Below are 27192 nucleotides of genomic sequence, written 5' to 3'. Positions count from 1 at the left end.
CGAATTGACCTTTTTGGCCATGTCTCGGGTGGAAAGGTTTGGGTTTTTCTTACTGCCTTATTTTCCGCGACTTAGAATAGTGTTGGATCCGTTGAATCTGTTGGATGCTCCTTGTGGGCGAGCGACGGAATCCGGATCCATTGTGTCCAGTTTGCGCTGCGCGGAAGAAAAAACGAAGTGTGCCGGTGAAAAGAAAAACAAACGCGTCAATAGTGTTGGATCCGTTGAATCTGTTGCATGCTCCTTGTGGGCGAGCGACGGAATGCGGATCCATTGTGTCCAGTTTGAGTATCGTGTCTGGTTTGGATAGTGCGGTCATTCGTGTATATGCTCACGTATTCATTTTGAATTTTATATTTATCGTTTACCAAAACGAATCCTTTCCCATATCCAAACTCCCAGTGTTTTCTTGTGGAAGTGCAGAGGACTCCTCGGCTTCTGTAAAGCAAGTAACACGTCAACATTTCTCTCCCATATCCAAATTGACCTGCATTCGGACGCAGCCGGCGCCGGTATTGTTTATTATAATAATAAGAGCACCAGTATTTACACATTGAGGATGATACTGATCCCGAGTAGCGTCTGTTGGTTCCCTGTGTAAGTACAGTTGTTCTTGCAATAACGGAGTAGCAACTGCGGACGGTCAATCATGCTCATGCTCATGCTCTGCCTTATTTTCCGCGACTTCTATGGGTATTCCGCTTTCGGCCGCTACCAGCACGCCACTCAATGGTCTTCATCTCCTGGAACATCTTCACATCGCGAGACACGGTGGAATGGTGCATTCCAAGCCTTTTGCCGATCCATCTGTGCAACTGATCAGGATTATCGATCACCGCGCATAAGATTTGCTGGCGTAGCTCTTCTTGTTTCGAACGCATCTTGAAAACAACTTGACAGTTCGCGATAAACACAACACTCTAAACAAGTATTACCCACAATTTCACAATTTTCAAGCCACGCCATAAAAAGTTACACCCAAACCAAAGTGTCGCATTTTTTTCCGAGTCCAAGTAAGTATTGAATATGTTAAGAAGTCGTTGAACTAGTAACAAGTAACAATGTGTGCTGCTTGAGAAATCATTCAATAATAATTTAGGACAACGTTGTTTGAGAAGCAGTTTGTAATCTCCGACAAAATTTGGTAGTCTCCTTTCATTGCTTTACGAGCAACTGATGTTTGGTTTTCTAGGTAGTCTTTTAAACTCAAGATGCAGCTTTGTTCTATATTCATCTTTAACTGAAAACATGTTCAATCGAAATTTCTTTCCAATCTATTGAACATTCAGTTCTTTTTCATTCCTTTCCCTACGCACGTCTATGTCGATTGAACTGCATCGACACTGGTTACAATGATCGCAGCCAAGCAGATATAAAAATAAACGAGAATGAAGTTATTGAAATAAATTAACCATTGACCGCTTGTACCTATCTTCAGAGCGTAAACCGCACAACAAGTTGCCTGTCTAGAAATTTAATCAACGACTATATGTTATTCTGTGGACTGGTAGTTGGAAATCCTTCTTGCAAAATTCTACGAAAATGATTAAGTGTGTTGGCTCTGATCGCATTAAGATATGCGAATTTCAAATTAGACAGTGAGAATCTATTAGGACAAAATTAGTTCACGAGTTATTTCGCCTTTGTCAGTCTTTGGAGTTGTAAATGGGGAAAATAATTTGGTGCACGTTTAGTGGACCATGTTTTTTCCATTGAACCAAAAAGTGATTGAATTGCCTTAACCTAAACATTTGAAGTTACCTAAATACCTACCAGCTCCATACAGCAGACAGATTCACGCAATTAAACTATTTTGCAACAAACCAAGCCCCGCTAAGGTTTATACTTTTGGTGTTACCGCCAACACATTAGCGTACAATGCAGTACCTATTGATGATGGCAATGACGAGCTGACTTTGGCGATGGGAAACAGCAAACTAGGCACGATTCGTGCATTCGCTGGTCAAACATACGCATGTAAGTAAGTTTGGTAGGTACATTGGTACCACAGACAAACAGATGTAACACTTGGAACGATTTACTTACATATCACCACGAAATAAGATTATGTACAACAGTGCCTGCAGGAGGCGCTAGTGTGAAACGTCAAATCGAGCGATGCGCACGCTTCTGGTTGTGAGGTTTGCGTAGTCGACGGAAATTTTATCAGTATTACGTCTGTTTGTCTGTGTTGGCACTGTCCGACTGGTTGCAGATTGCGCCAATACTAAATACTGACCAAGATTCGTCCGCGGTGCAGCAGGGGGAAGGGGGGGTGTGGACATGCAGAATTGAGGCTGATGAACTCGCCAGATGAAGTAATGGCAGACCGTGTGGTATGAGGTAGCAGTTGGTAAATACAACCGGTGATGGTGCCGCAGTCGTTGTCGCGTTTTCAAGTGGTTACATATATGCTGGAAGTGAGAAAAACCGTACGAATGGCATTGGTCCGGTTAGCGGGTTTGCTGTAACGATCATCCGCTAAGGAGAGCACTGCTGCTAAATGTCCAGTTGCTAGTTGATATGGTTTTGTGGCATGTTGAAGTGGTAGCTAAAGTTATCGGAAATTCGTATATATTTTATAGATTGGATCGGCTTGTTAGGCATGAAGGCACTGGCCACAAGCGGAAACTAATGTGCTGAAAAACATATAAATAAATCACCCAATATTATGATGGCTTGATCAATGTGATGATGATAAATTCAAGCAAATTGAAATGATCGAAAAATGACTGTAGCAAGGCAGAAAAGTAAATTGATCTAGATTGTACTCTTGTTTGTATGCAATAAGTCTCTTGTATGAAGGGACAAAAATGGCAGTGCGGACCTGCAAGCAGAGACACTTGCACCCACAGTCATCTAAATGACCCGAAAACTGAAATCAGAGCTCCGACTACGCGAAAACGAAAAATTATCTAACTTACTTCAGTTATCACGAAACACTAGGATTGCATGTTTAGAAATTGCGAGTAGCTATCTCACTTACGATCCGCAGAACATCATGAGAGTCTGTTTATCATTTTCTGCTACATCTCCGATTTACTCGGGAGGATAACGGTGTATGATAAAACCCAATTACCCAAGCTCCAAAACTGAGGGACATAATTGCTATCTGATGTTAGGGGATTGTTTAAAACGCCAGTAAAATAAAACACCTACCCCAATCGCTTTCTATTTGGGGCTCTCTTTCGCTGTTATTATTTATCAAGCTTGTTACAACTTGCAAAAAATGGCCAATCATGGACATATGGGATTTTTTTCTTCGCTGGCTTTGATCATGCTTCAAAATTAAATGAACACAAATTCTGCAATGCCTGAATGATTCAACCCGCTTCATGTTCCAAAACTGTATAAAACCGACGAGAATGGTTTTTATCCGAAAAGTTGCTCTATTATCGCTTTGACCTGTCAGGTTAATATTTGGACGGTTACTTATATTTCTTTGTTGAGTCTGGACCACCATGAGTCTTTTCAACAAGGGTTAATCTGTAATTAGACCCCTGAGAAGCTAACTCAGGAAGTGTGAGGCTGCCGCACCACCAACGACCTACTGAAACCAACGATTGTACTCCATTACCTCGAGTCCCATTACTCCGAATGCCAAAACCCAGAATGCCACTATCTCGAATATTCCATAACCATGAATTCCATTACCCCGAATGTACAATTACGTCGAATGGCATTGCCCCACGATATAGGAATGGGGTGTAACGTCATTCGGGATTATGGGTCATTTGGGGTTATGAAATTCGGAGTGACGGCATTCGGGGTATTGGGATTCGGAGTAAAGGGGTAGAATCATTGATCAAAAAGATCTTTGTTCTTGTAAAGACTTAAGCGAAAAATTATGCTATTATTCCAAATGTCCGTATGCGAAACGTCCTTTTGCGATACGTCTTTATGCGAAATGGGCCGCCCTTGATTCTGCGTGCTCGAACCTGTGAAGGTACTGCCTATTCAAGGCATTAAGACAACAAGAAACTGCTTCAGGCGGAAGTTCAGTTGCCTATATTTAATGCTTTACCAATCTGACACATTTGGTATTAACCGATGAGTCCATCTTCCTTCATTAGAGTTCTCAACTGCTTTCTGTTTTTAAGCCATTGATCCATATTGATCCATCATACCTAAGTATGAATAGCGCCACGCCTGTCGGGAGCTTACGTTTACTGGTTATTACAGCAGAATCGTCGTTCCTTTTCTAAATGCATATGCAACGTGTCTAGTGAAGCTGAGCTTATCACCGATTATTACCCCAAGATGCCTAAGGAATCACTTGGACTCTATGGCGCAATCAATTACCGAGATAAGCGTCCTTTTCTCAGACTTGCGATTGTAGGCCAGCACTACATCCATTCTTCACTATGGACACAGACTAAACCTTGATGTGGTCAACTCTACTTCCTGCATCGATTCGCCGTAGTAAACCACTAGGGTGGTGTTATCGGTGAAGCCAACGATCGTAACGGAGTCAGGTCATGAGGCCGAAGTACGTTAGGCCTAATGACCCAGCACCGATCTTAACACCCTTTGGAAAATGCATAGTATATCGCATTCCTTCATACCGCGACCATGATTGAACTTTGAGATATTCCCAACGTCTTATGCTAATTAAACATTTTTACCAGGAAGCACACGTTTTGAGTATTATTACAAGCTGTGTACGTTGAAAAGATATTTTGATTTAATTTCATATGACTATTTAATTAGTCTTAAGTACTCTCGATTTTCTTTGCAATCGGAGTAAGTGGGAGTGTCAAAACAAACGATGAAATCTAATAATTTTCCACAAGTATCAATTATTATTGTACTGACTGGTATTTAAACAACCATACAATTAATACTTCTAAAAAGGATCTGTGTCCAACGTGGCTATGATTGATTATTCGTTTAACCCTTGAAAGGCGTGAACGAGTTTTTGTCACTTGTCTTTTTGATTGTCAATTTTGACTCAATTGATCAATTCTCAAAATTTTAATTGTATTGTGTAGGGGATTAGTTGTACCAACAAATGCATCCAAAAAGATTTGGATGCCGGTGGCCAATCCGGATACACGGCCGGAAATCTAGTGTAAAACTCTTGTTTCACCAGTGATTCTTGATAAAATATCAGCATATTTCGAATGTATTTATGTGAAAGTATATGACCACGATATGCACCAAGTCCTGCGAGTTCATTTGGAACATTTTTGAACCACAATAATATATTGGCCACTTGACATGTTCAGATACAGGAGACCGGAAGCCTTAGTATGCAATCCCGTAGAACCAATCCAAATGAAATGCTGACTGTGCTATACTGTGTCAAATAAAAACATATTTATTCGACATAATATGACCATTGTAAGCATTTTTGGTCATTTAAAATACAGTTGACCAATTTAAGTCCAGATTCAGAACGTTTCTGATTCCAAAAGAACAATATTTTTATTACAAAAAAAAAACATTATGCGAAACAATACTGGAAGGTTTCTGATGAGTATCGTTTAAATATTATTAGTAGCATTCTCTTTGAGAATCCCGTAATTTCAGATGAGATCTCTGCAATTTTTCTGAAGAGAATTCTAGAAGGTTTGGAATGATGGAATAATTTAATGTGAATACTTGAAAAATTATCATGAAAATCTAACAATTTTGAAAACAATACAGGAAAGACACCCTGAAAGTGTTCTGAATAGAATCGTAAGAGGATTCTGATGAGAACTTTGAAAGAATTCTGAAGAGAATTCCTGGAATATTTCTTATTTCTACGAGGATTCTGACAAGCATCTCAGGAGATGATCTCTGATGAGAATCCTAAGAGGATTCTTATGAGAATCCTGAGAGTCTTCTGAAGAGAATTCTGAACAGAATCCTGAGAGAGTTCTGAACGTAATCCTGAGAGAAGTATGATGAGAATCCTGCGGGGAATCTGACATGAGTCCTGCGATTTTGATGATGTTTTAATAGAATCATGAGAATCTCGCGAAGATTCTTTTGGGAATCCAATGAGAATCCTGAGAGGATACTGATGAGAATTCTGTAAGGATTGTGAGAGATCCCTAAGGGGATTCCCAATCAATTCCCAATAAATCATTTGAATTTTGTTACTAATCCTGAGTTTCAGCACAATGATTGCTTTTGGTAAAACACCTTTACGAAACAGTTGGATTTAATATTTCTCGAGATGATATTTTTCTTCTGTTGAAAATATGATTTCAAACTCCGAAATTAAATATCAAGGCTACTAAACAAAACCCAAAATGGCCGCTATACGTCCATAATGTCCCAATTTTACCTCTAAAAGTGTTCATTTCCTGAAACGGTGTTATTTGATGTTTTGCATAATGATTGTTTTCTTATGATAAAAATTAGTCTTTGAGAACCAAAAAACGAGATTCCGAAACTGGACTTGACATGGTCTCCCACCTGTATTCAAAATTATCAGTGACGCTAGCGCTACTCTATCCACTAGACAAGTCTTGACATTCCAAAAAAAATCTTTATGAAGAACCATGCTTTTGAAAAGTGATGATTATAGGATACTTGAATTATATATAGTTTTGAGTCTGTATGATCCAAGGTATACCAAATAGGCTTGTCATTCACTCATTGTCTCAAATGGTTGAACTAAATTTGATTACCTTTTCATATCTCAATATTCTTATATAAATAAAAAAAGTACATTTTACCGGCTGATTACGAGAATCTTTGGACTCTCTTTCGCCCTGCTGAGAAGTCCTCATCTATGGAAAAAGCCAACTATGCCAACTTTAGACTCCATAAGGGTACAAGAAATTTACATGACTTCCTTGGGCATAGAGCATAGAGTGCCGAAATACAAACTGAAGAATGGCACAGAAAGCTGATAAACCTGAGAAGTTTGCTTTGTCCGAGTGGGAACGTAATGCCAAAAAGAAGACAACATACCATTGAAAACTCATGTCAATGCTCCCAGATTACGTGACAGCCGAACAGATTATGCACAAGCAATTAAATCTCTTGTAACCGTCGTCATCCAAGCGGTATCAAAAAGCACAATGCAACCCCCAGCCAGTATATTAAAACAGCTCCCACCAGATTAATGCCTTAGAGTAAAAACCTATTCCATGTTACTGCTTGCCCTGCCTCTTAAGTCTTAGCTGATTTCGTGTGTTGCATTAATTTTGCACTCTCGATTTCTCTGCACACGAAATTAAATAAAACAACACAAGAGATTAAAACAAACAGTCGATATTAAAAGACGATGAGCGATGATGTGAACTTATGGTGAAATTTTGGGCAATGCTTTTGCTTTGCGAGTTTCGTTCCTTTCGAATGTCAGCCGGATGATCCTTCATAGTGTAAATATTTATAACAGCCGATAGACCGCGTAAGATACGGCGGTAAAAGTCTTTCGACGATGATTTAACAGCGTAAGGAAGCGCCTTACGGTTGAGTAAATTTCCATCGTCGGTCGGAAAGAGTAGTTTCTATTTCATTCAATTCAATTAGAGGGTAAAAAGAGTTTCCACCGCGAGCACGTGTAGCTTTAAAAAAAAACACTGGCGAATGAGGAAGCGCACGATGAATGCGCTTTTAGTCGTAAATGGCTGTTTTGGACAAACCTGCGTCAGCTGTTTAACACTTTCGGTTGATGGGTTCGCATTCTATTTCGTGTTTCTCATGACGTGATGCATGGGCGTAGCCAGAGGGAGGCCATTGCCAAAGATTATTCGAAAGATTTTGTCCAGTATCTGTAACAGGTCTTGCGGAAATTCAATCCGCATGGTTAAATTAATTTATTTTTTTTTTAAATGTTATCGTTCGCCGGAAATTACACAATCCTGGCTGCGCCCATAGCCTTATGTACAATTTGCAGGTAACGTAAATTTGCAATAAGCTGATTTAAAATTGTTAGTTGCACACCGGAACGAACATAAAACAAATGGAATATAACAGCAGTGCCACAAAATCGCAAGACAGCTTTGTGCGCGGTCGTCTTGGCGAAAACGTAGCCATTCAAGTGGCTTAGTCGCCTTTACCTAACGTTGAACTTGTAGGTTCACTCAGCCAACCGAAATGAACTACCACAGTCAGTGAAAGTTGTGCAGTATTATTAGCTCAGCAATAGCAATCCGTGACTGCATTCAATGCATCGGGAGGTTTCAGGTTAGCGCATTTGTTCGTTTTATTATTATTGAACCGGATTACCGGCCGTCGTCATCGTCGGTGGGTGCGATGGGTGCCCGATCACAAAATTATAACAGGTTGAGATATATTTTTCGAAGAATTTAATTACATAATGTGTTATAAAATTGGCGGATAAGACGTTGATTTAAAAAAAAATATAACGGTTTCTCCATTGGTATCACAATTATTACAGATTTAGATTTCAAATTCATAACAAAATGAGATACAATTAACTGTGTTTCAATGACAAACTATAAAAATGTGTCTTAGTTCTTAGTATCGAATACTAGGCACAGTAAATTTACTGTGCCATGTAGCATGTTGATATAGATCACAATTGATGATATAGTTATGTACTTCTGATCGGGGTGTGCTTAGCAGTGCGAGAACAGGTTTCGAGCCGCGCTAGTTTTGTGATTTCACCCGCAAAAGGTTAAACTCAGTGCAGCGTGAAAACACGTTGGCGAGGGGTCACGATTAAACTAGCTGATGCTAATAGTTAGCGAAAATATACGAGTTTCATCAGAAGTGAACTTGGAATTTTCCTGAATACTATGATGATTTCAAGCAATACTCATCTCGCTCCCTAACTATGTCACAATTTGGCACCTATTTTTTTCCCATAATCTCTAAAAATCTACCAAGGACTCAGAACTTGTTTATAAACAACAATTTTGTTCAAGAATATTCATATTCCAGGCGATTGTTCAACGAATCATTGAAATTACTTAGATGCTTCTGCCAGAGAAAAGAACTGGTAGCAACTAACTATTTGAAAGAGACTGGAGCTTTAGCGACCACATGCCTGGAAAAAAAAAACTATTAATCTTTTGGTTATCACACGATTGATCATCGCCAATACCGCTGTGCATGAAAAGTGAAGTTTTTTCAATTGTATTATACAAAACACAACAGTGTGTCTACTGTAGTGTTAAAAAGATACTAAACAGGAATTAAAAAGTAATCAAATTGGAAATAAAAAACAAAAAGGGACGAAACAGAAATCAGAAAAAAATTTCACACTTGATTTTTTTTCTTTGGGGGTACCTTTTTGAGTTGAGCCAGATATTATTCTATTTATTTTTATCATGAAATTTTCTGAATTTTATTCAAACACTAATTCAGGCATTAGGATAATGTATCTTTCATTAATTCTTCCGAGGATTTCTTCAGGGATTCATTTACAAATTTCCTTAGACCCTCCTTCAAAATTTTTGTAAGGATACATTCAAGAATTCAAGTAGGTTTTTTTTTCTAACAGAGTGTCTACTCGCTTACCGTAATGAAATGCCCTGACATTACAAGTTTTTACAAAATAATTCCAGGCTCAAGAAATGACAAATTACAAAGTATTTTTAAATTATCTATTTATACACTTCTATACATGCTAACAATACCAAACCAAACCCTCTAATAGCCAAATTATCATTGTTTGATCTAAATATCATTTTTGCTATTCCTTCCATATCACCCTACTTTTCATCAAGTGGATAGACAACATAACGGACTACTTTTCCAAACAAAAGAAACAGTATCGGAAAGTGCAACTTTTCAGCACTGTTAACGGTGCTGAAAAGTAACACTTTTAAGTTCTGATTTTGGTGTCAAATAAAACATAATCTGAGGCTCTTCATACACGAATCCTCTGAGGCGCTGTCCACAAATTATGTAACGCTCGAAGTGGGGAGAGGTAGGCTCTAGCGTTACAACTCATACAATTTTTTCAAATTGTCCATACAAAAAGCGTTGGGGGGGGGGGGAGAGGGGGTCAAAAATCTATGGATTTCTATTTATTTTTTCTCTAGTGGAATTAAATGGCATAGCACTAAATTCGGTTTTTTCATCTACTTATAAAAATTTGAATTTTAACGATACTTTTGTAAACATGTTTTTTTTTCTTTTACTTTTTTTATTTTCCTTGTAATTAACTGAAAAACAGATTTAAAATTAATTTAATACCACCAGGCTCTTTATTTGTGACAGATTGATTGTAGAAAACTATAATATGTACATATTTTTGTATTACACATTAAATGAAACCCACGCATGTGTAGGCTATAGAAAAAATTAAATTTTTAAATAATTAATACAAATACAAATACAAAAATGATTCAAAAGCCATAGCAATCATTTCTAACATGCGTTGTTGTCGCCAACAACAAGCCACCGGCGTGCATCATTCCACACCGCACCGGTGGACAAACACTTCAAAACCGCAATTCTGGTAACACTTCATACTCACCTGTAACATATGCTCATTCAGTTATCCAGAAAGCATACCTAAAACATACAAATATAAGTATTCATACGATACATTATTAATCAATCACTTACCTTTCGATCTTTACAGATCGTCAACACATTGTTATTGTTTACCCTTTGCATTACATCTCTCATTGACAGTTCCAGAAGATTCTGCAGTAGCATTTATTGTATAACAGTTAAGCCGCAATACATTATTGCATGCAACAATAGGATACTAGAATGTTTCATACAAGCTCTATAGAGAAGAGACACCATTACTTTGTACTAATCAGTCTGAAATAAATCATGAACTAGATCCGTATCTCTCTCATAGTTATTATTCCCTATCGGATCGTATCCGCGGGAACATGCATCTTATGACCCAAGGTTTAGGCCAAAAATAAGTCATTTTGATATCTGAGCTATGCAAAAATACACAAAATTCCAAAGTATACCCCGAATAAAGGCGGGGTTGAGTATTAGAGGATTAAGTTTTACTTACTTGATACTTGATGGGCTACAATCCGCTACGTTGAATCTACGCCGAATGGATAATTCTTCTCCACTGGGCTCGGTCCTGAGCCAATCGCTTCCAGTCGCCCTGAACGTTAAGTGCCCTTAAGTCCTCTTCAACTGCAAAAAGCCACGAAGCCGACGGCCTCGTCCGGGTTCTCTACTGAATATTATTTTTGCTTGTCGTTCTTCCGGCATTCGTACCACGTGACCAGCCCAACGCAGCCTGCCGTGTTTTATGAGCTTGATAATATCCACTTCTTTATATACTTGGTACAACTCATGATTCATGCGACGCCTCCAGATGCCATTTTCTTGTTTACCGCCGAGTATTGTTCGCAGCACTTTACGCTCAAAAACTCCAAACGCTTTCCGGTCGACCTCTTTTAACGTCCAGGATTCATGGCCGTATAGGGCAACCGGAAGGATAAGAGTCTTATATAGCGCGAATTTTGTTTTCGTCTGCAGGCTACGGGACTTAAGCTGGTTACGGAGCCCGTAAAAAGCCCTATTCGCAGCTGCAAGACGCCTTTTCACCTCGCGGGTAACATCATTATCGCAAGTCACTAAAGTACCAAGATACACAAATTCTTCCACTACTTCAAATTTTTCACCACCTAGCACCACTTCACTACCAACGTCACGATTGGAACCACGCTGTCTACCAGCGATCATGTACTTAGTTTTGCTGGTGTTGACGGTAAGTCCAATCCTCGCTGTCTCCCTTTGAAAAGGCACGAATGCCTCTTCTACGGCTCGACGATCAATTCCGATTATATCGATATCGTCCGCAAAACCCAGGAGCATATGCGACCGGGTGACGATGGTACCGCTTCTTTGCACGCCCGCTCTCCTTATAGCTCCTTCGAGAGCAATGTTGAACAAAAGATTCGAAAGCGCATCTCCTTGCTTCAATCTATCTAAGGTTACGAAGGAGGTTGAAGTCTCATCCGCAACCCGCACACTTGATTTCGATCCATCCAACGTTGCACGAATCAGTCTAATCAGTTTCGCCGGAAAACCGTGTTCTACCATTATCTGCCATAACTCATTTCTCTTTACTGAATCGTACGCCGCCTTGAAATCAATGAACAGATGATGTGTCTGCAAGTTGTATTCCCGGAACTTATCAAGGGTTTGTCGCAAGGTAAACATTTGATCCGTCGTTGATCAGCCCTCACGAAAACCAGCTTGGTATTCGCCGACGAAGGACTCCTCCAGCGGTCTCAATCTGTTGAACAGAACACGTGACATTATTTTGTACGCCGAATTGAGGAGCGTTATTCCTCGGTACCTGGCGCACTCCAATCTGTGGCCCTTCTTATACAGAGGGCAGATGAGGCCCTCCAGCCAGCTAGCAGGCAATTCTTCTTCCTCCCATATCCTTAACAGAGTACGGTGCAGCATTTCGTACAGCTGCTCACTACCGTACTTGAAAAGTTCGGCCGGGAGCTCGTCTTTTCCAGCAGCCTTACAGTTCTTCAACTCCTTAATCGCTCTTCTAACCTCATCTAGCGTCGGGGGCTCCACAGCTTGTCCATCGTTGCTGATGATTAGTCTGTTCTCAGACGCGCTCGTGTCCTCTCCATTCAACAATTGCTCGAAGTGTTCTTTCCACCTGGCAGCCACCAAGATTTTGTCTGTCAGCAAGTTACCTTCGCGGTCATTGCACATGACGGGAGACGGCGCAGTTTTTCTCCGTACGCCATTGACAGTTTCGTAAAATCTCCGCATATCGTTTTGTTCGATGCTGTTTTGCGCCTCAGTAATGATGTCTTCTTCATACTGCCTTTTCTTTCTGCGGTGAATTCGTTTCTCGGCTGCTCTAGCTTCCTTGTACCGCTCTCTATTCTGCCGGGTACCAGACACTAACATCCGACTTCTGGCAACATTCTTCTCATCCGTCACATTCTGGCACTCCTCATCAAACCAACCGTTTCTGGGTCGTCTCTGAGCAGTACCTATCACCTCTCGCGCTGCTGTGCTCATCGCACCGTGGATAGACTCCCACAGATTGTTGAGGTTTTCGCCTACGTTGTATCCCCTTATCCGCTCATCAAGCTTCCGGCGGTACTCGTCTGCTACACCTTCTGTTGATAAGCGCTGGATATTGAAACGCAACGGTCGCTGTGTTCTTGTGTTCGCCACGGTAGACAACCGTGCACGAATTTTACTAACAACGAGATAGTGATCAGAGTCGATGTTTGGGCCTCTAAAGGTCCTCACATCGATGACATCCGAGAAATGCCGACCGTCCACCAAAACGTGGTCTATTTGGTTGCAGAGCTCGCCATTTGGGTGCATCCAGGTGTGCTTTCGGATGTCTTTGCGTGCAAAGTAGGTGCTGCTGATGGCCATCCCTCTAGCTGCAGCAAAAGTTATTAGCCTTAGGCCGTTGTCATTGGTGGCGGAGTGAAGGCTCTCCGTACCAATTATAGGGCGAAAAAATCCTCTCTTCCGACCTGAGCATTGGCATCCCCGATAACAACTTTTACGTCATGTTTTGGGCACTCTCCGTAGGTCTTGTCGAGACAATCATAAAACGCATCCTTCGTGTCGTCGGGTTTATCGTTTGTCGGCGCATAGATGTTGATCAGACTGTAGTTGAAGAATTTGCCCCGTATCCTCAATACGCAGATTCGTTCATCAATCGGTTTCCACCGCATAACACGCTTCATCTGCTTCCCGATCACTATGAATCCGACGCCATGCTCTGCCTTATCGCTGCCACTATGGTAGATGTTGTATTTGAAAGCTGTGTTGGCGACGGGATCCACCGCCCTGAATTCACGTTCTCCAGTTCTAGGCCATCTTACTTCCTGAATAGCAGCCACGCTCACTCCAACCTTCTGCAATTCACGAGCCAAAAGGCTCACTCGTCCGGGTTCATTTAACGTCCTGACATTCCAGGTACCGAGTTTCCAATCATAGTCCTAATTTCGTTGCCAGGTCGATTGCCGAAAATATCGTTCGTTATTTCTCCTTTCTCCATTTTTCGTGGTAGGTAAGAAATTCGATATGCTACCTTACCAGGGTCGCGATACCTACATCACGATGGTGGGGCTGCCACCTTAGGTGTAGCTGACGTGATACAGCATTTCATACTCAGCCGCTGGATGCCAGAACAGACGCTGTTTGAGCCGCACCTCCTTGGTGGACAGACGCTCGAGACGCACCTCCTCACTCTAGCTGATGTCAGAAGGACAACAGTGCCCAGGCTGCACTACCAGCTAAGTACGCAACCCTTAGCTGGCGGTCTTTGTCATCATTTGACCCGTGGAAGCGTGAGGTAGGGACTTGTGAGGACCAAAGCTATGTTGGACGCTCCTTCCTAGTTGTCGGCTCACCATTTCACAGATTAAGTTTTATTGAAATGAATTTTAATTACCAATGAAGCACTCTTTTATTACGTTTGTAATATTCCAATAGGAATTGCTTCATATATTATTTCTGAAATTCTTTCAGGGAAATTCTTAGTTCTCTAGGATTTTATCCGGTGATCCTTCCAACGATTTTTCTACAACACTCTCCAAGATTCCCGTTTAAAACATGTTGGAATATTCAACCAGGAACTAATCCAGATGTCTCAAGGGATTTCTAAGAATTTTCTACAAAATTGTCCTTCAGATTTTCTTCAAGATTTAAACCTAGGACAGGACGTGACAGCTCAACTAAGACTGCCCCGTTGTTTTTCAGTCGATTACCTTGACGATACAAATACCAGTGATACCAGTATCCTTTTCGAGCAAATCTTGTAAATAAATTCAAATATCAAGGCGCATAATTTGATTGTTTCTTGCACGCTTCATTAATTAACTGCAGTAGAGGATGCTACGTTTTTTGAAACTCAGGTTGTAATTCAAAACCGGCGATGTTTTTAGAGAAAATTGACACAATTTCTATCATATTGGTCTCAATTAGGTATTATTTATATGTTTTAGTATTGTATTGATCGCACGCTTTGAACTTAACATCGAATATAAATAGATTTGAAACAAAATAATTTCATGAAAAATTTACAAACTTCTGATGCAAACTCTAAACTATGAACTAGCAACACGGCCAGGCTAGCAACAAAGTGCCCTGTTGCAATTCAACTCAACGATGTGAAAGTAGGCTTTTGCCAAAACGACCAATGAGAAATGGTCTTTTTTGACAGGCAATTGGTTTCGTTTTTGTACTTTGACCTGTCACGTCTTGTCTTAGATTTAAACTATAAATTTCTCTAAGGATACCTTCAAGATTTACTCCATAGTTTACTCCTAAGATTTTTGTGGTAAGTCATCCAATAATTCTAAGAGAATTCTTAAGAAAGTTTTCCAACAAATATCAAGCATTTCTACAGGAGTTTTCCATGTGAGGAAATGTGAATGAAATTTTCTAGAAAGCTGAGAAATTAAAAAAAAATCCGAAGCAAATCATAGGGTAATTTCTTTTAAAACTTGGGTTCTTAAGTTACCCTTGATGAATGAGGACTTTTAGAAGAACTCACTGTTGAGGAAATTTTACAAGATTTTCTATTGACTATTTACTATTTAAAAACAATTAAATCTGTGGATAACATCCAGCAGGATTTTGTGAAGGAAAAACATAGGACGAAACTCCTAAAAATGTATGTAGGAATGATCGGAGGATTTCTTGAAAAAAAATGATGTATTGTTAACTGGTGTGGAACCTTAAATGAACTTTTAGAATATTTCATGAGGAATTTTTGAGTAATTCAATGAAAAATATTTGGAAGAACTCCAGTAATCCTTGAATGAAATGCAGGAGAAATCCATAGAAAATATAATCTAGGGAAACTCAATAGAGAAACACAGGTCAAATTTAAGGAATTATTTGAAATCTTCTTAATAGCATCACTTTTGGAGCAATTCTTTGGAATAATCGTAGACGCAATGTCGTGAAATTCCATAGAATTTTACCAAAAACTCACGAAAAACCTGTGCGGGTGTACTTGAAAAAAAAAAAATCTGTGGAAATCTTTAGAAATTCTCTTACAGTATATTTTACATTTTAGATGAAATTCCTGGAGAAACCACTAGTATAACTCCTGAAGCACTTCTTGGGAATTATGAGAAGCAATTTTTCATCATAATTATCTGCAAGTAAGATAAGAAAAAAAAAGACTTTAGAGATCGTTTTGTTGGAAATAGAAAATTCAGAGACCCTTCATCAAATATCGAGACTTTTTAGAGACCACCTCGCTGCTGTTGTGAACGAATAGCGAGGTATTTTCAACAGTGTTGTACAAAATACAACAGCACGACGACCGAACTGTTAAGTTACAGTCTGTGCAGCTAAATGGCTGAATCTGGTGTCCGTGTCTGTTTGTGATTAAAATTGCCTGAGAATTCCAAATTTTGCCAGGTAGTAGACATCTTGCCTAAGAATACAATTTTCTAATAGGAAATAAATTAGCTAACACTGTGGAATGCTGCAATTGGTAGTCGAAATATGCGTACCTGTAAAAAGATGAACAATTATGAAACAAATAAATACTGACAACTACTCTGATTCTCTAAATAGATATTCTGCCAAGTGGGCTCGAAATTACGTAAATGAGTAACACTTGAATAACGCAATAGAGTAAGCTGGGAAAAAGTTCGACAATCTATCAACATTCTCAAGAACACTGTAACAGTTAAAAAATATTTAAATACCACACAGTAGACCTTTATTCTATTGGCTACAATTTTGCTGGTCAAACCTATGGGACATACTTTTTAGATGGAGTCTCTTACTCAAAGAGCATTCGAACCACCGTGATATTTGTAGTATTAACTTTGACTTGAGCTAGAAAACTGAAATAAATGTTTTTGCCTAACTCGTTCTTTTGCTACTGATTTTTTTTTCCTATTCACTTACAGCATATTTTGTTACCCCAAGATTTTCGATCTTCAAGAATTCATCCAGTAATACCTATAGTGACTTTTGAGGAATTTCTCCTAAAATTCTTTCAGAAATTGAAGCCTTCGATAAATTTAAACAATAGGTTTTGGTAGGATTTCAGCTAGTGGTTCCCCTAAACAATCTCAAGAAACAACTACAGAGATTCCTACAGGGAATTCATCCAGGAATTCCTTCAGAAATTCTTCCAGAATTTTCGCTAAGAAATCCCCACGTGATTTACCAAGAAATATTCCTGAAATTCCTCCAATTGAAGTATTCGGGGCCCAAATAATCGTAGCGGTAAATGCGCAACTATTCAGCAAGACCAAGCTGAGGCTCGTGGGTTCAAATCCCACCAGTCGAAGATCATTTTTGAGTGGAAATTTTATCGACTTAACAAATACAAAAATAGTCAATCGACAAGAATGCCGTTTTGACTCATATTCCGAACAGTTAAGACTTCAAATGCATATGTTAGGCATTATTTAGCTGATATTTGCGAAAATTTTAATTTCTTCGCAAAGTCTGACTGTTAGCTTTCAGGTGTGCCGATAAAAATGTTCATTTATACTTGTTTAGTATTGTTTTTACGTAAAAGTATGGAACAACATTTTGATTCAAATGCCGAACACTGTGTTCATTTTGTCTCATATTCCGAACACCTGGATTCAAATCCCGAACAGCACGAATAAATCATGTTCAAATGAATAATTTCACAAATAAATTAATCTGAGCTAGTTTAGCAGGTCTCGTACTACAGAATCATTACTAGTCCCGGGGTATGAAATAGATTGGAAGACGTTAAAATTGAATTTCAATTGACTACCATTTCATTGCAATTGGATGACATATTTCAGCGAAACAATTCAACCAAATCGCCATACAAAAACCGAGTGTTTGGAATATGAGTCTGTTCGGAATTTGAGACAAAACGGTACTGCCCATAACTGCATATTTGTAACATTCGACAAAAGTAGGCATTGAGTAAATGGGATACCAAGTAATGGGGCCTTCCTTAGTCGAGTGGCTAGAGTCCGCGGCTACAAAGCAAAACCATGCTGAAGGTGTCTGGGTTCGATTCCCGGTCGGTCCAGGATCTTTTCGTAATGGAAATTTCCTTGACTTCCCTGGGCACAGAGTATAATCGTACCTGCCACACGATATACGAATGCGGAAATGGCAACTTTGGCAAAGCAAGCTCTCAGTTAATAACTGTGGAAGTGCTCATAAGAACACTAAGCTGAGAAGCAGGCTCTGTCCCAGTGTAAACGTTAATGCCAAGAAGAAGACGAAGAAGAAGAAGAAGAAGAAGAAGAAGAAGAAGAAGAAGAAGAAGAAGAAGAAGAAGAAGAAGAAGAAGAAGAAGAAGAAGTATGCATTTTATTGCAGTATGGGAGGAAATTAAAATTTTAAGTAATGGTTACAATTGATATTGTGACAAAACAACTTGGTATTTTTTTTTCGAATTTTCTAGAACAATCTCACATATTTCAGTAAGTTGATCGAAAGTATTTGATGACTCTCCGCGGTATTAACTCGAAATTGTCAGAAAATTCGAATGTGACAAATATGCAGTTATGGGCAGAATAGCTCTCAGTTAATATCTATAGAAGAGCTCATAAAACAATGGCTTTATCCCATTTAGGAAGTTATAGTAGAAAGAAGAAGATTTCTAAAGAAAAAACCTGAATAATGAAACTTCTTCAGATCTGATTTTTTACCCTATATAATTCAATTTCGATGAAACTGCGATAACAAAATGCTCGTGAATTTTTTTTAAAAGAATGAATAACGAACTACTTGGATTCTTCCATGATACAGTTAAGTAACCTACAAATTTTCCCTCTAGGGTCTGTAAAGTTATTTTAGTATCCAGTATCGTTGAATTCTCTCAGATTTTTTTTTTGGGATATCCTCATAGAGATATCAACTAGTACTGACAATTTCCTTTAAATGCCTACTAAAATAGGGAAATAAAATCCAGTTATAGGGAAAGGTAGATGCACCAGTTTTACTCATAGCACCATCCTCCCCAAAAAATACCATAAGGTGGTACCGGGCAGATGAGGGTCTGAGGTCAAGGGTAATGTATGTGCATTATATACACCACTTGAGCAATTCAACGAGAATAGATCAAGTAGTAATTTTAGTAGGTCGTCGATGGTCGACATCTCCACACTCCCTGAGTTACCTTCTCAGGGATCTGATTTCAGATTTCCCTTTGTAAAAAATAAACTCATAGCACCATTTGTAATTATAATAGATTAATAAAAACAATTTACTTCCCTTAATCTTTAGGTCGTCGCGCGAATTTTTGTAACGCGAGTAGTACTTTGTACATTGTACAACACCCTTGGTTTTGCGAATATCTCAGGAGTCTAACCACTTATAAAGATGACGTCTTAGGCAAAATTGTTCAGTAGCCCAAGGGCTATCATTATTTTTGCCAAGAAATTCGGGACTTTACCACTAGGCGACGCTAGTAAGCACGAACCTATTGTTTCACAGATCTCAGGAGCCAGACCACTTAGAAAGATGGCGTATTTGGTAAATATGTTCGGTAACTCAAGGACTATCATTGTTTGAGCTAGTTGATTCAAAATTTTGCCAACAGGCGGCGCTAGCATTAAACATTTGTTTCGCAAATATCTCAGGAGCCTGATCACTTAGAAAAATGGCATCGTTGTTCAGTAGGTAATTTTTATTCTTTGATTAATCCTTAATGCTCGAGATTTTGTAAAATAATTATAGTTCCTCAGTTTCTGAAAAACTTTGCCGAAGGTGCCTGTCTAAAAAGTCAAGATCTTGCCGTATCTAGCGGTCCGATTAAAATGAGATTTCCGATTTAAATGATATACCATCAGATACCGCTTCACCTGCAGAACAACTTTGCTAAAGACACCAAGTTTCTATATTATCAGAATTTTGAGATATACCGACTTCAAAATGTGGTTTACTCAAACCGTATATAGTGCGTTCATTATTATGCGACTTCCATGTACATTTGTTGATTTCACCGTATTATAAAGGGCCATACTGTATATAAAACTGTCGAGTATTGTTCTTAAGAAGATTCTTGAGGAATACATTTTGCTTTGGTGTCGATTGATATTTTTGATGCAAAATGAGAGCATATAAATCACAACTGTTGTACAAAATACAACAGCGCAACAGCCCGAAGGTTAAAAAAAACTAATGTACACTTTATTTTGTCACTTTCATAAGAAATCAATACGATTGGTATTTTTATAAACGAAGATAAAAACGTGAACAAGACTGGTTCTAGTGGCCTAACTATGATGCTGTGTAAGTGCTAGAAACAAAATGAGAATCTGCCAAAATGTAATCATTCAGAGCGGATATTTTTGAGTGATGAATTACGCAAGAAGATTATGTTTTACATTTTTTATAAACTCTCCATTCATGTACCTATATACGACTAATCAGCAAAATTGGATACCACACCTTCCAAACAAGGAAATCGATACACGTTTCAGCAAACAGATACACGCCACGCCAAGCACGTGCCCGTGGCTTTGTTTGGGCTTCAAGTTTCCATACTCAATGCGGAGATCTACCTTTGTGTGCACGAAACGAAAACCTCCCTTTAAATGAAAATATTTCATTTCATTTTTATATGTTTATGTTACTCTTCATAATGGCGAATTCCATTTGTCGGGCGGCCATATATTTATGCATGAATCACTCTCTTTTTCCCGAACCGGCAGTTTATTTGATCCAATCGCGGCTATCGGAAGTGAATGTCGATTTCTTCCATGTTTTGTTCCGCTGCCGTCATCGTCAACGTTAATAAGGTGCTCCGCCGCGAACCAACCGGCGAATGGAACCTTGACATGCAATTTTTAAAACCAAGTTTGCCCATATAGGTGAATATACCCATCCAACCTGCCTATCTTCATGTAGGATATTAACGATCGAAAGTGCACTTGTTTCGGAATCGAATGGGAACGGTGGAAATGTCTGTCACAGTCACACTTTGCTCTCGGAAATTACATGGTCGCACGACAGATAAGCACCCACCGGGGAACGGAAATCAGTTCATTATGTCACCGGGTTGACGAAGCAACCACGATGCTTCATTACCCGTAGTTATAAAAAATAGCCACCATACCTTCTTAAAAGAAGCTTAAGATTTTTGTTTAATGGTTCAACTTGCAGAAACCCCTAAAAAAAAATCGCTGGAATTTCTTCAACAATTCTGAAAACACTTATAGCGATTCTGATACGATTTTTCTAAGAAATTTTTCATAAAATACTTGATTTTTTATGTGTCATGCCACAATATATCAGAGAAAATTTGACTCTATAATTTCCCAGGGCCACCAGTCTTTATGGAAATTGCTCCTAGTGGATCGTTAAACTAAATTGGCGTAAGAATTGTTAAAAGTTACAAAAAGAAACCGGTTCCGTAATGCCTCATAGCGCGTGAGCCTGCAATTAAATAGATAATTATGGCAGATCTTTAAAAGATTTGATGACTACATGTAATTGAAAACATTTAAAAGCGTATTTCTGTAAAGAAATATTTCGTTAGTGCATTAGTGATTATTGATTTTGACGATCAAATTTTCAGAAGTGCGTAGATTAAAATTGGCATTTAAAATTTGTAAGGCATTTTTTAGTAATAACGGTAAATGAAGCACCGTGACATTTTTTGTTGGGAGCCACCAATGAAATGAGAAACGGGGTGACATTCGGAGTGAAAGCGCAACACCTATTCTTGCCAAAAACGACTACAAAGCCAAGCGTAACGTCATTATCATTGTCGTCTTGACAAAACAACTTTCATTCCGCGCACGGTGCGCATTATTAAAGGCGAGGATACTGGGTTTGTGTGCGCGATTAAGTAGGTTTTTCGCGGGCTAATTGCAATTTGGTGCTGTATGAATTTATAATGGGATTGAAAAATTTGAACCGAGTGGCCCACAAGTGCGAAGTGGATTGAGCGTTTTGGCACGGCTGTGCGGTTGTGCAATGGTGTTTTCAGAGGGAAGTTATATCATCGGAGCGCGGCTTTAATTGGAATTGGTTTACATCGAATATTTGAAGACGATCAATGGTGACGGTGAACAATTATCTGATTTAAATGATCGCATATTGCAGAGCAGCACAAATGTGGGTTTTATTTTTGTCTTGATTGATAGGCAATTATATATGTACATGTGGGAAAATGACATGGGATCATTCAATACTTAAATTGTATACCGAAAAGCTAAAAATATGTGAATAATTATCTACCTTTTTAACAATTAATAGCTTTGCAAATGATTGCTTACACCATTACTTGATAATTTTTTTTTCTATAAATAGTATAAACAGACAGACTGTTAGCTGAAACTTTGATGATAGTATGTTAAAATATGTATTTATTCAAAACAAATTCTCAAATTTTCTTCTAAATATTATTTGATTTAATCTTTTATAAATAATTCGTTAACATGAATCGAAACTAATATATCTATTTTCCCTTCTTCTCATTACAGGTACGAGTACGTATTCATCTTTTTTAATAATAATTACAAACGTAACAGATTATGCTTTAGGTAAATTTCAATACCGTAATCCGGGGTAACATTGATCAGCGGGGTAACATTGATCGGGATGACTCATCTTGTTAAACGTTCAAATAAAGATTTATTGATGAAACATTTTCGAACCATGAATGGTGCCTCTCTTTCGTATATTCATAAGCTAATGATAATTAAGGTTTTTGCCAAAATTGCGTTTAGTTCATGCGCAAATTTGTCAACTTTTTGAAACAATGATTTCTACCACTTTCACTGACACTACCGAAAATTCATGTCTCACCTGAGTTCTGCAGACGATGTGATCAAGGAAAATGCGAGTGTTACTAAAAATGGCATCGCCGAAAACGATTCCGTTGTCAAATCTTTCATAAGTTTATTCAATTAGGCAACATTAACTAATTACTATTACGAATGTAGAATTTCCTGAGGAAATTGCCTACTTTTAGGCGTATTCCGCGGTTCAAGGTGTTTTTAATTTTGAAATAACTCAAAAAGTAAATGACTTGTAAGAGTTTGGTCTTCATATTCGGCTTCAGGGGCCCTGATTTTAGTAAGTTACGACATTTCCAATATTAGCGAACGTTGTTTACTTGGGTGATCAATGTTACCCCATATCAGCTGAATCAAAAAATCACTTAAAACATTTATTCAAACATGTTTAAATCTTTCGAAAAACAAAATAAAGTACATAGTTAGGAGCGGTGGGTGCCAGTACTTGTTTTAAAAATATGAAACTTGTAACATTTGTATTGTGAAATGAAAAATTTAAGAAAAACTAAAAATCAGTGGGGGTTGTGTACAAGACACGACCGCATGACGTTAACTACGCCATTTAATTTGCTGCATTTGTATTATAGTCAAATTTCATAATTGCAACCTTCCTTTAGTTATAATCCAGAATGTAATGGTTTGTGAATTTAGAAAATATATATGTTTAAAATAAAATTTTGCGTTACGTAATATTTGAATCATTCCTTAACAATAGAAAATATATTGCATCCCAACGGCACAGCAGCAGCGTCCTCGGAAACATCCTCAAATTGTAGTATTGTCAATTATTCGTAATAAATCAATTGTTGTATGCTGCTATGAGATGAATTAAGAAATTATAGCAAGTATGTGGTAAACACATTAGGGAATATTACACAATTAACTCTTTAAAACACATTTGTTGGCTTTGGAAAGGGCCGATTGAATTGTTGAATTTGCGTAACACGGACACACTTTGACGGCGCACTGGTTGCGGTGCGGATGACGATGTGCGCTTCAACAAGCGGCTTTGGTCGATTTTCTTCAGCCATCTCGTACAAACAGCTTGCCTCTGATAGCGAGGAGCTGAGCAGGTTTGGAGGAGCTCTTACCAGCTCGAAAGCGAAAACAGAATGAAACGAAATTCAACGAAGAAGGGATGCTTTATACCCTTAGAATAGCAGGTGATGCTCCTTCCTTCAAATTCTTCGTTTTCTTATCTGGGAATTAGGCTATATGAAACTGATGTCTGGGTAAGGGATGTACAAGATTAGCATTATGCTGTTATTGCATCTCGACGGCACTGCAGCAGCGTCCTCGGAAACATCCTCAAATTGCCGTATTGTCAATTATTCGTAATAAATCAATTATTGTATGCTGCTATGAGATGAATTAAGAAATTATAGCAAGTATGTGGTAAACACATTAGGGAATATTACACAATCAACTCTTTAAAACACATTTGTTGGCTCTGGAAAGGGCCGATTGAAATGTTGAATTTGCGTAACACTGACACATTTTGACGGCGCACTGGTACAAATCCTCCTCGCCCGATGAGTTTTGCGGTGGCGATGACGATGTGCGCTTCAACAAGCGGCTTTGGTCGATTTTCTTCTGCCATCTCGTACAATCAGCTTGCCTCTGGTAGCGAGGAGCTGAGCAGGTTTGGAGGAGCTCTTACCAGCTCGAAAGCGAAAACAGAATGAAACCGAATTCAACGAAGAAGGGATGCTTTATACCTTTAGAATAGCAGGTGATGCTCCTCCTTTCAAATTCTTCGTTTTCTTATCTGGGAAATAGGCTATATGAAACTGATGTCTGGGTAAGGGAATTACAAGATTAGCATTATGCTGTTATTGCATCCCGACGGCACTGCAGCAGCGTCTTCGGAAACATCCTCAAATTGCCGTATTGTCAATCATTCGTAATAAATCAATTATTTTATGCTGCTATGAGATGAATTAAGAAATTATAGCAAGTATGTGGTAAACACATTAGGGAATATTACACAATTAACTCTTTAAAACACATTTGTTGGCTCCGGAAAGGGCCGATTGAATTGTTGAATTTGCGTAACACGGACACATTTTGGCGGCTTTGGTCGATTTTCTTCAGCCATCTCGAACAAATTAAAGAATATTACACAATCAACTCTTTAAAACACATTTGTTGGCTCTGAAAAGTGCCGATTGAATTGTTGAATTTGCGTAACACGGACACATTTTGACGGCGCACTGGTAGCAATCCTCCTCGCCCGGTGAGATTTTCGGTGCTGATGACGATGTGCGCTTCAACAAGCGGCTTTGGTCGATTTTCTTCAGCCATCTCGAACAAATTAAGGAATATTACACAATCAACTCTTTAAAACACATTTGTTGGCTCTGAAAAGGGCCGATTGAATTGTTGAATTTGCGTAACACGGACACACTTTGACGGCGCACTGGTTGCAATCCTCCTCGCCCGGTGAGATTTTCGGTGCGGATGACGATGTGCGCTTCAACAAGCGGCTTTGGTCGATTTTCTTCTGCCATCTCGAACAATCAGCTTGCCTCTGGTAGCGAGGAGCTGAGCAGGTTTGGAGGAGCTCTTACCAGCTCGAAAGCGAAATCAGAATGAAACCGAATTCAACGAAGAAGGGATGCTTTATACCCTTAGAATAGCAGGTGATGCTCCTCCTTTCAAATTCTTCGTTTTCTTATCTGGGAATTAGGCTATATGAAACTGATGTCTGGGTAAGGGAATTACAAGATTAGCATTATGCTGTTATTGCATCCCGACGGCACTGCAGCAGCGTCTTCGGAAACATCCTCAAATTGCCGTATTGTCAATTATTCGTAATAAATCAATTATTGTATGCTGCTATGAGATGAATTAAGAAATTATAGCAAGCATGTGATAAACACATTAGGGAATATTACACAATTAACTCTTTAAAACACATTTGTTGGCTCTGAAAAGAGCCGATTGAATTGTTGAATTTGCGTAACACGGACACATTTTGGCGGCTTTGGTCGATTTTCTTCAGCCATCTCGAACAAATTAAAGAATATTACACAATCAACTCTTTAAACACATTTGTTGGCTCTGAAAAGTGCCGATTGAATTGTTGAATTCGCGTAACACGGACACATTTTGACGGCGCACTGGTAGCAATCCTCCTCGCCCGGTGAGATTTTCGGTGCTGATGACGATGTGCGCTTCAACAAGCGGCTTTGGTCGATTTTCTTCAGCCATCTCGAACAAATCAAGGAATATTACACAATCAACTCTTTAAAACACATTTGTTGGCTCTGGAAAGGGCCGATTGAATTGTTGAATTTGCGTAACACTGACACATTTTGACGGCGCACTGGTACAAATCCTCCTCGCCCGATGAGCTTTGCGGTGGCGATGACGATGTGCGCTTCAACAAGCGGCTTCAGTCGTGGCGGCGTGTTGTTGTTCCATTCGCGTTCCATTGAAAACTGAGCTGAGAATGCGAAAGGCACTCGAGACTTGCTCGCTTACCATGTTCACAGTCTGACGGCAAAAAGAAGAATGAGCGAAGAAGCAGGAATCGGTCTGCTTTTATAGTGCGAAGCGGAACGCAAAAGAAGCGTGGAAAACTGCTTGCACGTGATTGGTTGCGTAAGAAAGGGGTCGACATTTTCCAAATTTTCAATAGTTTATTGTTGATATTCAATAGTTTTCTCCATTCGAGAAAATTGCTGTATACATTTCCGACCGATTGGTGGGAAAATTTTTAAAATCTATAGATAAATGACTGAGTTATTAGCGTTCAAAATCTTTCAAAATTTCGTGACGGTCGCAAAATTTTAGATTTTCAATTGACACCCAGTATATTGCCGTAAGACGTAGTTAACGTCAAAAAAAATGATCAATGTTACCCCGGATTACGGCACACTTTTTTTATATTGATAGAGGGATTATTGGAGTATGTTTAAGAAAAACATTAATTAAACTTTAACACTTCACTTCATTTTTGTAATAGAAAAAATAAAATTCTAAAAATCACTAGTTGGCGAGCCAATATCCTTAAACTCGAATACGTTGATTATCCTGACAGAAAAGCCTATTTCATCTGCCACTTTCAGGTTGGCAGGTGTAGTTTTAAAGTTAACACAGAATCTAAGCGCCGCCTGGAGAAAACGGAGTGTGAAGAAATGGAGCCATTGTATTGCTGTTCGCGTTTGACGTGCAATAATTGTTCAAGTTGATTTTGAACGCGGCAACACAAAATAACCAAAGGACACTTAGCAAATACTATCAAGATCACCGACAATCTAGCACAGAAAAGCAATTCGCCTTACTTGTGAAAAACCTTACCGGGTTTGGTGTTCCCGCATTTGATATTTATGTTTCAAATGCACACTACAATACCACACTAAAGAAACGCGGAAGCTATTCAGCATGACCATGCTGAAGGTCGTGGATTCGAATCCCACTGGTCGAGGATCTTTTCGTAAAGGAAATTTTCTCGACTTCCCAGGGCATAGAAGTATCTTCGTACCTGCCACACGATATACACATGCAAAAATGGTCAATCGACAAAGAAAGCTCTCAGTTAATAACTGAGGAAGTGCTCATAAGAACA

General features: G+C 38.9%; 1 protein-coding gene across 7 annotated transcripts in view; it reads left to right on the top strand.

The window, feature by feature from the left end:
- Positions 1–27192, top strand: part of LOC5572083 (DENN domain-containing protein 5A) — a 123513-nt gene that overhangs the window by 35136 nt on the left and 61185 nt on the right. For 6 of the 7 annotated variants that reach the window (XM_021852238.1, XM_021852237.1, XM_021852240.1 and 3 more), the window contains one exon: positions 22305–22310. The exons of the other annotated variant lie outside the window; for it this stretch is intronic. In XM_021852238.1, the coding sequence (XP_021707930.1) occupies positions 22305–22310 (6 nt within the window). The remainder of the gene's footprint in view (positions 1–22304; positions 22311–27192) is intronic. 7 annotated transcript variants of the gene reach the window in all.

The sequence above is a fragment of the Aedes aegypti genome, chromosome 3 (genome assembly GCF_002204515.2).
Source record: "Aedes aegypti strain LVP_AGWG chromosome 3, AaegL5.0 Primary Assembly, whole genome shotgun sequence".
Taxonomy (NCBI): Eukaryota; Metazoa; Arthropoda; class Insecta; order Diptera; family Culicidae; genus Aedes; species Aedes aegypti.
Note: the sequence above shows the minus strand (reverse complement) of the source record. Positions and strands in the feature narration are given on the sequence as shown.